At 46.9% G+C, this 14447-nt stretch overlaps 1 protein-coding gene across 3 annotated transcripts in view; it reads left to right on the forward strand.

The window, feature by feature from the left end:
• ALS2CL (ALS2 C-terminal like) overlaps positions 1-14336 on the forward strand; it is a 57456-nt gene extending 43120 nt beyond the window's left edge. For all 3 annotated transcript variants that reach the window (XM_059489041.1, XM_059489044.1, XM_059489038.1), the window contains exons 19-26: positions 348-505; positions 2836-2898; positions 5350-5523; positions 7154-7196; positions 7412-7473; positions 9346-9495; positions 12651-12747; positions 12975-14336. In XM_059489041.1, coding sequence (XP_059345024.1) covers positions 348-505; positions 2836-2898; positions 5350-5523; positions 7154-7196; positions 7412-7473; positions 9346-9495; positions 12651-12747; positions 12975-13037 — 810 coding nt within the window. In that variant the 3' untranslated portion in view covers positions 13038-14336. The remainder of the gene's footprint in view (positions 1-347; positions 506-2835; positions 2899-5349; positions 5524-7153; positions 7197-7411; positions 7474-9345; positions 9496-12650; positions 12748-12974) is intronic.
• The last annotated feature ends 111 nt before the right edge of the window (positions 14337-14447 follow it).

The following is a 14447-nucleotide window of genomic DNA, read 5'->3' on the forward strand; positions in this document are numbered from 1 at the left end:
TCTCCTCCTGATCCGTGAAATTGGAATTTCCTTTTGTTCCTTCTGGAATATCCCAGCAAATCCCAACTGGAAAAGGGATCGGGGAGCATTTAAGGCCTCCAGAAGATCCCAAATTCCAGCTGAGAATTCCTGGAGAACTCCAGGCGCCCTTTGGGGTTTTCCCTCTCCTCCTGATCCGTGAAATTGGAATTTCCTTTTGTTCCTTCTGGAATATCCCAGTAAATCCCAACTGGGGAGTATTTAAGGCCTCCAGAAGATCCCAAATTCCAGCTGGGAATTCCAGGAGAAATCCCGGCGCCCTTTGGGGTTTTCCCTCTCCTCCTGATCCGTGAAATTGGAATTTCCAGGCGTTGGAATCTTCCCTGCATCCCTTGGGGAAGCTGCTCCGGGCTCTGACCGCGGCGTTCCAGGCGACGTATTCCGGCATCGGCGCCAACCGGCACCTGGTGGCCATGGCGCAGGAGGAGGTCAAGTTCTACTCCAGGAAGATCTGGGAGTTCTACCAGTGAGTCCAGCCTGGAGCTTCGCCGTGGGGTGGGAGCATGGGATGGGGGTTTGGGATTGTGGGATTTGGAGCTGGGCCTCGTTTGTGGTCCGGAGTTCTTGGGGAGTTCTTGGGAGTCCTTTGGAATTCTTTGGAATTCTTGGGAGTCCTTGGGAATTCTTTGGAATTCTTGGGAGTCCTTGGGAATTCTTGGGAGTTCTTTGTAATTCTTGGGATTTCTTCAGAATTCTTGGGAGCTCTTTGTAATTCTTGGGATTTCTTCAGAATTCTTGGGAGTTCTTTGTAATTCTTGGGAATTCTTGGGAGCTCTTTGTAATTCTTGGGAATTTTAGCGAGCTCTTGGGAGTTCTTTGTAATTCTTGGGAATTTTTCAGAATTCTTGGGAGTTGTTCTTTTGGGAGTTCTTTTGGCAATTCTAGAGAATTCTTAGCAGTTCTTGGGAATTCTTTGAAATTCTTAGGAGCTCTTGGGAATTCTTGGGAATTTTAGCAAGCTCTTGGGAGTTCTTTGTAATTCTTGGGAATTTTTCAGAATTCTTGGGAGTTGTTCTTTTGGGAGTTCTTTTGGGAGTTCTTTTGGGAATTCTTTTGGCAATTCTAGAGAATTCTTAGCAGTTCTTGGGAATTCTTTTAAATTCTTGGGAGCTCTTGGGAATTCTTGGGAGTTCTTCTGAATTCTTCTGAATTCTTGTGAATTCTTTGAAATTCTTGGGAATTCTTGGGAGTACTTTGGAATTCATGGGAATTCTTGAGAATTCTTCAGAATTCTTGGGAGCTCTCTGTAATTCTTGGGAATTTTTCCGAGCTCTTGGGAGCTCTTGGGAGTTCTTTGGAATTCTTGGGAATTTTTCAGAATTCTTGGGAGTTGTTCTTTTGGGAGTTCTTTTGGGAGTTCTTTTGGCAATTCTAGAGAATTCTTAGCAGTTCTTGGGAATTCTTTGGAATTCTTGGAAGCTCTTGGGAATTCTTGGGAATTCTTCTAAATTCTTGGGAGTTCTGAATTCTTGTGAATTCTTTGAATTTCTTGGGAGTTCTTGGGAGTTCTTTGTAATTCTTGGGAATTCTTGAGAATTCTTCAGAATTCTTGGGAGCTCTTTGTAATTCTTGGGACTTCTTTGGGACTTCCTCCGAATTCTTGGGAGTTCTTTGTAATTCTTGGGAATTCTTCTGAATTCTTGGGAATTCTTGGGAGCTCTTTGGAATTCTTGGGAATTTTAGCGAGCTCTTGGGAGCTCTTGGGAGTTCTTTGTAATTCTTGGGAATTTTTCAGAATTCTTGGGAGTTGTTCTTTTGGGAGTTCTTTTGGGAGTTCTTTTGGCAATTCTAGAGAATTCTTAGCAGTTCTTGGGAATTCTTTGAAATTCTTGGGAGCTCTTGGGAATTCTTGGGAATTCTTCTAAATTCTTGGGAGTTCTTCTGAATTCTTGTGAATTCTTTGAATTTGTTGGGAGTTCTTGGGAGTTCTTTGTAATTCTTGGGAATTCTTCTGAATTCTTGGGAATTCTTGGGAGCTCTTTGGAATTCTTGGGAATTTTTCAGAATTTTCGGGAGTCTTTGTAATTCTTGGGAATTCTTCTGAATTCTTTGAAGTCCTTTGTAATTCTTGGGAGTTCTTGAGAATTCTTGTGAGCTCTTTGTAATTTGTGGGAATTCTTCCAAATTCTTGTGAGTTCTTTATAATTCTTGGGAATTCTTCTGAATTCTTGGGAGTTCTTTGTAATTCTTGGGAATTCTTGACAATTCCTGGGAGTCTTTGGGAGTTCCTGGCAGAGTTGCTTCCTTGAGGTGACAGCATCAGTCAGAGCACAAATCCCTGTGGTTGGAAATCCGTGACGGAAGGAAAAATGGGATCATGGAATGCTTTGGGTTGGAAATCTCATCCCGCTCCAGTCCCTTCCTGCTTTCCCAGGGCGCTCCAAGCCCCATCCAGCCTCTCCCTGGACACTTCCAGGGATCCAGGGGCAGCCACAGATTTTCTGGGAATTCCATCCCAGCCCCTCCCCACCCTCCCAGCCAGGAATTCCTAAAATCCAACCTGAACCATTCCAGGATTATCTGGAAAACTGAGACAAAGCCCAGCTCCTTTTCCAGAGTGGGATCAGGAATTGTGGCCACCGTGCTCTTCAGAATCCATGGAAATTCTGCAGTTCTCAGCCATTCCTGGTGCTTGTGCTGCTCCAGCAGAAACCCCTCAAACACTGCAACAGCTCTGCCGGAATTCCAGGGATTTTCACTGATCTCCCACTGGGTGCTGGGACAGCGCCTCATTTGGGAACAAATTATCCTTAAATAAAACCAGGGAAGGAGCTAATCCTTGCTTTTTCTCCCCAGGGGTTTGCTGCGGGTGGCCCTGGAGCGGAAGGGCCGCGCGCCCTCGGAGGATGTGGATCCCAGGTTGGTGGTGCCCCCGGAGGTTCCGTGTTCAGATGCCGGTGGGATTTATGAGGGGTCCTGAAATTCAGGAAGTGCTGGGCTTGTGTTTGTCTGCTTGAGCCAGGCTCAGTGCCCAGACTTTGTCTGCTTGAGCCAGGCTCAGTGCCCAGACTTTGTCTGCTTGAGCCAGGCTCAGTGCCCAGGTTTCTCCCAGTGCCTCCAAAGATCTCCAGGTTTTTCCTGGTGACTCCACTTCCATTGGAGCTCCCATCCCATGGAGATCTGGAGCTCCAGGTTTTCCTGGGGACTCTGGAGATTAAAGCTCCAGGTTTTTCCCAATGAATTTCCTGGACATCTCCTGCTGCTTCAGGTTTTTCCTGGTGACTCTGGAGATGTGGAGCTCCAGGTTTTTCCTGGTAACTCCAGAGATCTGGAGCTCCAGATTTCTCCCAGTGAATTTCCTGGAGATCCCCTGCTGCTGCCGGTTTTCCCAGAGACTCCAAACATCTCCTGGAGCTCCTGGTTTTCCTGGTGATTCTGGAGATCTGGAGCTCCAAGTTTTTCCCAGTGAATTTCCTGGAGATCTCCTGCTGCTCCAGATTTTTCCAGGGACTCCAGACATCTCCTGGAGCTCCAGGTTTTTCCTGATGACTCCAGAGGTCTGGAGCTCCAGGTTTCTCCCAGTGAATTCCCTGGAGATCTCCTGCTGCTTCAGGTTTTTCCTGGTGACTCTGGAGATTGGAGCTCCAGGTTTTTCCCAGTGAATTTCCTGGACATCTCCTGCTGCTTCAGGTTTTTCCTGGTGACTCTGGAGATCTGGAGCTCCAGGTTTTTCCTGGTGACTCCGGAGATCTGGAGCTCCAGGTTTCTCCCAGTGAATTTCCTGGAGATCCCCTGCTGCCCCAAGTTTTCCCAGAGACTCCAAACATCTCCTGGAGCTCCTGGTTTTCCTGGTGACTCTGGAGATCTGGAGCTCCAGGTTTTTCCTGGTAACTCCAGAGATCTGGAGCTCCAGATTTCTCCCCATGAATTTCCTGAAGATCTCCTGCTGCTGCCGGTTTTCCCAGAGACTCCAAACATCTCCTGGAGCTCCAGGTTTTTCCTGGTGATTCTGGAGATCTGGAGCTCCTGGTTTCTCCCAGTGAATTCCCTGGAGATCTCCTGCTGCTCCAGATTTTTCCAGGGACTCCAGACATCTCCTGGAGCTCCAGGTTTTTCCTGATGACTCCAGAGGTCTGGAGCTCCAGGTTTCTCCCAGTGAGTTCCCTGGAGATCTCCTGCTGCTTCAGGTTTTTCCTGGTGACTCTGGAGATTGGAGCTCCAGGTTTTTCCCAGTGAATTTCCTGGACATCTCCTGCTGCTTCAGGTTTTTCCTGGTGACTCTGGAGATCTGGAGCTCCAGGTTTTTCCTGGTGACTCCGGAGATCTGGAGCTCCAGGTTTCTCCCAGTGAATTTCCTGGAGATCCCCTGCTGCCCCAAGTTTTCCCAGAGACTCCAAACATCTCCTGGAGCTCCTGGTTTTCCTGGTGACTCTGGAGATCTGGAGCTCCAGGTTTTTCCTGGTAACTCCAGAGATCTGGAGCTCCAGATTTCTCCCCATGAATTTCCTGAAGATCTCCTGCTGCTGCCGGTTTTCCCAGAGACTCCAAACATCTCCTGGAGCTCCAGGTTTTTCCTGGTGATTCTGGAGATCTGGAGCTCCTGGTTTCTCCCAGTGAATTCCCTGGAGATCTCCTGCTGCTCCAGATTTTTCCAGGGACTCCAGACATCTCCTGGAGCTCCAGGTTTTTCCTGATGACTCCAGAGGTCTGGAGCTCCAGGTTTCTCCCAGTGAGTTCCCTGGAGATCTCCTGCTGCTTCAGGTTTTTCCTGGTGACTCTGGAGATTGGAGCTCCAGGTTTTTCCCAGTGAATTTCCTGGACATCTCCTGCTGCTTCAGGTTTTTCCTGGTGACTCTGGAGATCTGGAGCTCCAGGTTTTTCCTGGTGACTCCGGAGATCTGGAGCTCCAGGTTTCTCCCAGTGAATTTCCTGGAGATCCCCTGCTGCCCCAAGTTTTCCCAGAGACTCCAAACATCTCCTGGAGCTCCTGGTTTTCCTGGTGACTCTGGAGATGTGGAGCTCCAGGTTTTTCCTGGTAACTCCAGAGATCTGGAGCTCCAGATTTCTCCCAGTGAATTTCCTGGAGATCTCCTGCTGCTCCCGGTTTTCCCAGAGACTCCAAACATCTCCTGGAGCTCCAGGTTTTTCCTGGTGATTCTGGAGATCTGGAGCTCCTGGTTTCTCCCAGTGAATTCCCTGGAGATCTGGAGCACCAGATCCTCTTGGACCAACTTGTGGCCACCGTAACCCAACCGTGCCAAGCTCAGAAGAGCAGAAAACAAGGAGAACCCCTCGGAAATGCCCTCATGGGTTTGGGAATATCCACATGGATTTCCCTGGAAAATCCCGGGTTTTTTCCCTGTTTTCCAGTCTCGGGAAGGGCCCCAGCCTGGTGCTGCCGCTGATCCTGCCCGGATTCTATCCCGAGCTCTCCATGCTCTACATGCTCCAGCACCAGCGTGAGGACGAGCTCTACTGCCAGGGAATTGTGGAGCTCAGCCTCTTCCCGGATATCCAGCTCCTGGAGTTCCTGGATGTGCAGAAGTAAGCGGGATTTTTTCCATCCCCAGGGAAAATCCCAGAAAGGTTGAGTTGTTGTTGGGTTCAGCATTGGTTTTTCCCAGTTTTTCACTGGAATTTCTCCCAGAATTCCTACTTGGGAATGTTTGGTTGGAAGGAAAATTGGTAATGGAAAACTGCTGTTATCCCTGCTAATCCTCATTTTTGTGTGGAAAATTCCCAATTTTTTTTCTCCAAATCATCTGGAATTGTTAAATATCTTGGAAAAGGAATGTTTATTCCAGGGCATTCCCTTTTAAAATACGGGAATACCAACTGAAAAGATGGAAAAAGTGGAGGCAGGTGTTTCTCTCATTCATTCGTGCTCCTGGATCCACCTCTGGAAGTGATGGGAAGCAGCTTGGGAATTTCCCTCCAGGATTTCAGGAGCGCAGCAGATCCAGGGTCTCAATTGGATTCCATCCAAAAGAAATGAGAGGAATTGGATCCAAAAGTGCCAAAATTTCTCACGGATTTTCCTGGGATCGTCCCTGAGGAACACATACTCTGATGGGATCCCCAGGGAAGGGGATCCATGGGATGGGAGCTCCCAGGGATGGAGCTTCCCATGGATCCATGGGATGGGATCTCCTAGGGAAGTGGATCCATGGGATGGAGGGAAGTGGATCCATGGGATGGGAGCTCCTAGGGAAGTGGATCCATGGGATGGAGGGAAGTGGATCCATGGGATGGAGGGAAGTGGATCCATGGGATGGGAGCTCCCAGGGAAGTGGATCCATGGGATGGAGGCACCAAGGAAGTGGATCCATGAAATGGAGAGAAGTGGATCCATGGGATGGAGTTCTGATGGAAGTGGATCCATGGAATGGGATCTCCCAGGGAAGTGGATCTGTGGGATGGAGGCTCCCAGGGAAGTGGATCCATGGAATGGGATCTCTGAGGGGAGTGGATCCATAGGGTGGAGGGAAGTGGATCCATGGGATGGAAACTCCCTGGGAGATGGATCCATGGGGATGGAGGTTTCCAGGGAAGTGGATCTGTGGCATGGAGAGAAGTGGATCCACGGGATGGGACCTGTGATGGAAGTGGATCCATGGGGATGGAGGCACCCAGGGAAATGGATCCATGGGAGTGGAGGCTTCCAGGGAAGTGGATCCATGGGATGGAATTCCCAGGGAAGTGGATCCATGGGATGGGAGCTCTGATAGAAGTGGAACCATGGGATGGAGGGAAGTGGATCCATGGGATGGGAGCACCCAGGGAAGTGGATCCGTGGGGATGGGAACTCCCAGGGAAGTGGATCCATGGAATGGAGCTCTGATGGAAGTGGATCCATGGGCTGGAATTCCCAGGGAATTGGATCCATGGCATGGAGGCACCCAGGGAGGTGGATCCCTGGAATGGGATCTCCCACGGAAGTGGATCCATGGGATGGGAGCTCCCAGGGAAGTGGATCCATGGGATGGGAGCTCCCAGGGAAGTGGATCCATGGGATGGGAGCTCCCAGGTTCCTGAGGCAAATCCCACCTGGAGCAGGGCCAAGAGAGAAGCAAATGAAGCCTCCAAAGCTTTGGCAGCACCTTGGAGGAGGAGATGGAAGAATTGAGGGGATTCAGGATGGAATCCATCCTAATTCCTGCTTTTCCCTTTCCAGGCACCTGTGGCCTCTCAAAGACCTCTCCCTGACCTCCAACCAGGTAAGGAAAACCCTCGGAGCCAGCCGGGAATGGGAATGGGACATGGAATTGGGCTTGGATGGGGACAGAGCTTCTCCCAGCGAATCCCAGGAATCCGAGCTCCATGATCAGCTCCCGTCCAGAGGCTCTGCCTGTGGATTTCCACGGAGGTTTTGTGGGATGGCTCTGGAATCTCTGCCCCTGACATTCCAAAGGTATTCCTGTCTCTTTTCCAGAGGCGCTCCCTGATCAAGGACAAATGTTTCCTGTCGGCCACCGAGTGCCTGCAGAAGCTCATGTGAGTCCTGTCCAGCTCTTCCCACTCAAATCCAGGGATTTATTTTTGGGAAATGTCAGGAATTTGTACCTGTTTTAAAAGCATTCCCATGCCATTCCATTCATTATTTAAGGAAAAGTTGTTTGGGATGTGCTTTCTGGTTCAAAGCGAACTCCATGGAATTTTTCCCTCCAAAATTTCACGATGACATCAATGATGAAATCCAGTAATTTTCTGCTCAGCATCTTCACTTCCCACAGATATTCCCTGGGAAGGAGTTCCTGGCTGGGAGGGTTGGGGAGGGGCTGGGATGGAATTCCCAGAGAAGCTGTGGCTGCCCCTGGGTCCATGGAAGTGTCCAAGGCCAGGCTGGACACTTGGAGCAGTCTGGGATAGTGGGAAGTGTCCCTGCCATGGGGTTGGAGGTGGATGTTCTTTAGGATCCCATCCAACCCTGAAAATTCCACAATTCCATGATTTTCAGTTGTTCCAGCTGGGGTTTTGAGGCAAAGCAGACGAGCTCAGCATCAGCACGGAGGGAAAATATTCCAACATTCCCTGAGGGGTTCCAAAGCCTTGGAGCCCAGCTCCCAAAAGAGCTCAGAATTCCTGAAATCCTCAAATGTCCCATTCCATATATGAGATCCCAGGAATGTCCCATCCCACCCTGGACCATCTCCTGGCCCAACCTTGGAGCCTCCTTTTTCCTCCACCCTTTGGAGCCAATCCATCAATCCTTTCATCCCTAATTTATTTTTTTCACGGCTTTTCCATGGCTCTTTTATCCTGACAGCACCACGGTGCATCCCAGGGGAAAGCTGGAAATCCTTTGGAAGAGGATCTCCAGGATTGTCCCATTCCACTCGGGAGACACCAGGAACGTCCCATTCCATATGGGAGACATGGGAGACACCAGGAATGTCCCATCCAATACTGGAGATCCCAGGAGGTCCCATTCCACCCTGGAACATCTCCTGGCCCAACCTTGGTGCCTGCTCTTTCCTCCACCCTTTGGAGCCAATCCACGAACTCCAAATCTCCTGAAATCCCTTAATCCCGAATTTATTTTTTTTTCCTAAACCCCGTTTTTCCGGGTGCAGCTTTTCCACGGCTCTTTTACCCCCCATAGCACCACGGTGGATCCGCGGGAGAAGCTGGAGATCCTCCAGAAGAGGATCTCCAGGAATGTCCCATTCAATATGAGAGAGACCAGGAATGTCCCATTCCATATGAGAGAGACCAGGAATGTCCCATTCCACTTCAGAGATCCCAAGAATGTCCTATTCCATACTTGAGACAGCAGGAACGTCCCATCCAATATGGAAGACACCAGCAGCGTCCCATTCCATCCTGGAATATCTCCTGGCCCCGGCTCTTGTTGCTTCTCTTTCCTCCACCCTTTGGAGCCAATCCACGAACTCCAAATCTCCCGAAATCCCTTAATCCCGAATTTTTTTTTTTTCCTAAACCCCGTTTTTCCGGGTGCAGCTTTTCCACGGCTCTTTTACCCCCATAGCACCACGGTGGATCCGCGGGAGAAGCTGGAGATCCTCCAGAAGAGGATCTCCAGGAATGTCCCATTCAATATGGGAGATGCCAGGAATGTCCCATTCCACTTCAGAGATCCCAAGAATGTCCTATTCCATATTTGAGACAGCAGGAATGTCCCATCCTGGGGGATTGGACACAATATGGAAGACACCAGCAGTGTCCCATTCCACCCTGGAATATCTCCTGGCCCCGGCTCTTGTTGCTTCTCTTTCCTCCACCCTTTGGAGCCAATCCACGAACTCCAAATCTCCCGAAATCCCTTAATCCCCAATTTTTTTTTTTTAATTAAACCCCGTTTTTCCGGGTGCAGCTTCTCCACGTTTGTTTTTCCCCCCCTCACAGCACGACGGTGGACCCGCGGCAGAAGCTGGAGATCCTGCGCAGGACGTACGAGGAGCTGGAGCTGACGGTGTCGCGGCTGCGCGGCGCCGAGTACCGGCTGCCCATGGACGACCTCCTGCCGCTGCTCGTCTTCGTCGTGTCCCGGGCCAAGTGAGTGCAACTCGTTCCCTCTGGAATGTTTCCAGCTGGAAGAATTCCAATGGAAACTTTTGGGATCTGGGGTTGGATGTGTTGGGGTTTTTGTGTGTTTTTTTTTTTTTTTTTTTCCAGAGGCGCGGTTGGGTTTTTGGGATATAAAGTGTGGATGGAATTCTGGAGTGTTTGTGTTTTTTTCCCAAAGGATATTTAATGGGAATGAGATTCCTTTTGTCCCAGAATTCCAGAGTGTCCATGTCTTATCCCAGACAATATTTAATGGAAAATCAGATTCCTTTTATCCCAGAATTCCAGTGTCTGTGTTTTATTCCAAAGGATATTTCATGGAAATGAGATTCCTTTTATCTTGGAATTCCAGACTGCCTGTGTCTTATCCCAAAGGATATTTCGGGGTTTTCATGGAAAAAGTGATTCCTTTTATCCCAGAATTCCAGAGAGTCTACGTTTTATCCCAAAGGATATTTCATGGAAAATCAGATTCCGTTTATCCCAGAAGTCCAGAGTGTCCATGTCTTATCCCAGAGGAATTCCAGGGTTTTAATGGAAAAAGTGATTCCTTTTATCCTGGAATTCCACAGTGTCTGTGTCTTATCCCAAAGGATATTTTGGGGTTTTCATGGAAAAAGTGATTCCTTTTATCCCAGAATTCCAGACTGTCCATGTCTTATCCCAGACAATATTTCATGGAAAATCAGATTCTTTTTATCTCGGAATTCCAGAGTGTCTGTGTCTTATGGCAGAGATATTTCATGGAAATGAGATTACTTTTATCCTACAATTCCAGAGTTTGTGTCTTATCTCAGAGCCTCTTCCAGGATTTTCATGGAAAATCAGATTCATTTTATCCTGGAATTCCAGAGTTTCCATGTTTTATCCTAGACAATATTCCAGGGTTTTAATGGGAAAAGTGATTCCTTTTATCCCAGAATTCCAGACTGTCTGTGTCTTATCCCAGACAATATTTCATGGAAAATCAGATTCTTTTAATCCTGGAAGTCCAGAGTGTCTGTGTCTTATCCCAGAGGAATTCCAGGGTTTTCATGGAAATGAGATTCCTTTTATCCCAGAATTCCAGAGTGTCCATCTCTTATCCCAAAGGATATTTCATGGAAAAAGTGATTCCTTTTATCCTGGAATTCCAGACTGTCTGTGCCTTATCCCAGATGATATTCCAAGGTTTTAATGGAAAATCGTTCCTTTTATCCCAGTCCACCTCTTATCCCATAGAAAATTGGGATAGTGGGAGGTCCCTGCCCATGGATCATCATTAAGGACCTTTCCAACCCCAAACACTCTGGAATTCTGGGATTCCCACAGGAATTTTCCACCCTCAGCAGGGACTGGGATTCTGTTGGGAGATGAAGAATCCAAAATTCCATCCAGCGACTGGAATTTCCTATGGACGGATCTGGAATTTTCTTGGGATGGGGTATCCCAAAGTTGTGGCTGATCCATCCCTGGAAGTGTTCCCAGTGGGAAGCGCTTGGAAAAAATTGGGATAATGGGAAATCCCTGCTCATGGATTTCCCTGAAGGAGCTTCCCAGCCCCAAACACTCTGGAGTTCTTGGATCTCGGGATTCTGGAAGGCTGGAATTCCAAGATTCTTGGATTCTGTGACTCTGGAATTCTCTGATTCTGGAAATCTGGAGTTCTGGGATTCTGGAATTCTATGATTCTGTGATTCTGGAGTTCTGGGATTCCAGGATTCTTGGATTCTGTGACTCTGGAATTCTGTGATTCTGAAAATCTGGAGTTCCGGGTCTCTGGGATTTTGGGACTCTGGGATTCCAGAATTCTGGAATTCTGGGATTCTGGAAATCTGGAATGCTGGGGTTCTGGGATTCTGAGATTCTTGGATTCTATGACACTGGAATTCTCTGATTCTGGAAACCTGGAGTTCTGTGATTTTGGAGTTCTGTGATTCTGGGATTCTGGAATTCTATGAATCTGGAAATATGGATTTCTATGATTCTGTAAATCTGGAGTTCTGGGATTCTGAGATTCTTGGATTCTGTGACTCCATAATTCTGTGATTCTGGAAAACTGGGGTTCCAGGATTCTGGGATTCCGCAATTCTTAGATTCTGAGATTGTGGAATTCTCTGATTCTGGAAACCTGGAGTTCTGGAAATCTGGAATGCAGGGATTCTGGGCTTCTGAGATTCTTGGATTCTGTGACTCTGCAATTCTCTGATTCTGGAAATCTGGAGTTCTGTGATTCTGGAGTTCTGGGATTCCGAGATTCTTGGATTCTGTGACTCTGGAATTCTATGATTCTGGAAACCTGGAGTTCTGTGATTCCAGAGTTCTGGGATTCTGGGATTCTGGAATTCTGTGAATCTGGAAATCTGGAGTTCTGGGATTCTGGAATGCCAGGATTCTGGGATTCTGAGACTCTGGAATTCTATGATTCTGGAAACCTGGAGTTCTGGGATTCAGGGATTCTAGAATTCTTGGATTCCGTGATTCTGGAATTCTATGAATCTGGAAATATGGATTTCTGTGATTCTGGAAATCTGGAGTTCTGGGATTCTGGAATGCCAGGATTCTGAGATTCTTGGATTCTGTGACTCTGGAATTCTACGATTCTGGAAATCTGGAGTGCCAGGACTCTGGGATTCCAGAATTCTGGGATTCTGGAATTCTGTGATTCTGGAAACCTGGAGTTCTGGAAATCTGGAATGCTGGGATTCTGGGCTTCTGAGATTCTTGGATTCTGTGACACTGGAATTCTCTGATTCTGGAAACCTGGAGTTCTGTGATTCTGGAGTTCTGGGATTCCGAGATTCTTGGATTCTGTGACTCTGGAATTCTCTGATTCTGGAAACCTGGAGTTCCAGGACTCTGGAATTTTGGGATTCTGAGATTCTGGAATTCTGTTATTCTGGAAACGTGGAGTTCTGTGATTCTGGGACTCTGGAGTTCAGAAATTCTGGGATTCTGGAATTCTTGGATTCTGTGACTCTGGAATTCTCTGATTCTGTGATCCTGGAGTTCCAGGATTCTGCGATTCCGAGATCCCAGATCCCTCCAGCAGATCCAGATGCACCAGCACCGGAATTCCAGAGTTTTCCTACTCTTCTCCAAAATTCCAACCCCTCCACATGCCCTGAGATTTTTCCTGGATTTTGGGATTTGTTTTTCCCTAGGATCCAACACCTGGGAGCTGAAATCCACCTGATCCGGGATTTGATGGATCCGACCAACCAGGGAGGAATGCTGGACTTCCTGCTGACAACACTGGAGGTAAGGAAATTTTTTTTCCAGGAATTCCAGCAAAATTCCAGCTTTTCTGGAATGGAATTTTTGAGATTTTATTCCCTTGCTGGGCTGGGAAAAAAATCCTAATCCTTAATTCCAGACAGATTGAATTCTGTTGGAATTCTCCTTGGGATCAGCAGGGATTTTCTGCCTGGATTTGATCCCAGAATTCCCAAATTTTTCCCTGATTTTTTTCTCTGTTCCCTCCCCAGTCGTGCTATGAACACATCCAGAGGATCCGGCTCCATCCAAAGGAAAACTCCCACAGCTCCTGATCCATGGGGAAAATCGGAATTTTCCGGAATTTTCTGGACCAAACCCCGCTGTAAAAAGTGGAAATTTTATCCCTGGCTGCCTTCAAAGGGAAGAATTCCTCCCCAGCCGAGGTTTTCCTAATCCCAAAAACACTGGAAGGGCTGGAATTTCCATCTCCAAGGTTTTGTTTTTGGAGTTTTATCCTCTTTTCCTGTAAATAATTCCCAGGAAAAATCTCCTTTCCCTGCTCAGGATGAGGATTTTATTTATTTTTTGCACTGGAAAATTCCCAGAAAAAGAATTTCTTTGGGAAAACCCAATTTTTAATGGGATTTCTTGCACTGAGAAGGGAAACTCATCCCAAAACTCCTAAAAAATTCTGGGAATTGGAGGAGATTTTTCCCACCACTCCTTTTCCTATTTTTCCCAACTCAGGATTTTTCCAATTCCATTTGGAAGCTGCTATTCCCAAATTTCCTGATTTTCCCATGCTCCAAGATTTTTATTTCTCCTTGAGAGACCTCAGGGGTGATCCCACACCTTGGGATTCTGGAGGGCTTGGAAAAAACATGGATTTCTCCCAAATTTTGGGAAATTCCAAGAAAACAACCAGAAATTATGGAATAAAAACTCCAATCCCAGCTGGATTTGTGCTCTGAGCTGGAATTTCCCTTTGGAAAAAGAATATTTGGGATATTCCCAATGGATATTTGGGATGCTGTTCCCAGCATCCCAAAATAATTTTAAAATAGTCCTAAAAAATCTTGTTTTTGACAGTTTTTATCCCATTTTTTCCATTTTTCCTGGGATTTTTTTTTTTCTTATCCAGGAAAATAAAACTCCCCAAGCTTTTTCCAGGTGTTTTCCCCAAATTTTCCTGATTTTCTAAATTAAGGAAAGTGCTCCTTGATTTTTTTGGAAACAAAAAATTGGAAATCCAAAGCTTTCAAAAAATGGGATTTTTGTCTTTTTTTCCCTGGAATTTCTTCATTTTTCCCAGGAATTTTAAACCTTATCCAGGTGACTCTGGGAAAACAAAACCCTCCAAGTTTTTTTCCCCCATTTTTCCCAAATTTTATCATTTAATGAGTAACAGATTAATTACAAGAATTATTATATTATTGGGAGAATCCCATGGGAAGGTTGCCAGGAATTTTTATTTAAATAAAATTATGGGAATTTTGAAGAAATTCCAGGATCCACGTGCTCCTGCTTCCCATCTTCTTTGTTTTCAGGAATTTGGGAATTTTCTAAATGAAGGAGAAGTGGATCCTTGATATTTTTGGGAATGAAGAAAAATTGGAAGTCCAAACCTTTAAATAAATGGGATTTTTATAATTTTCCCCTTGGGATTTTTTCATTTTTCCAAGGAATTTTTTGCCTTATCCAGGTGACTCTGGGAAAACAAAACCCTCCAAGTTTTTTTCTCC

This window comes from Ammospiza nelsoni, chromosome 1 (assembly GCF_027579445.1).
Source record: "Ammospiza nelsoni isolate bAmmNel1 chromosome 1, bAmmNel1.pri, whole genome shotgun sequence".
Classification (NCBI taxonomy): domain Eukaryota; kingdom Metazoa; phylum Chordata; class Aves; order Passeriformes; family Passerellidae; genus Ammospiza; species Ammospiza nelsoni.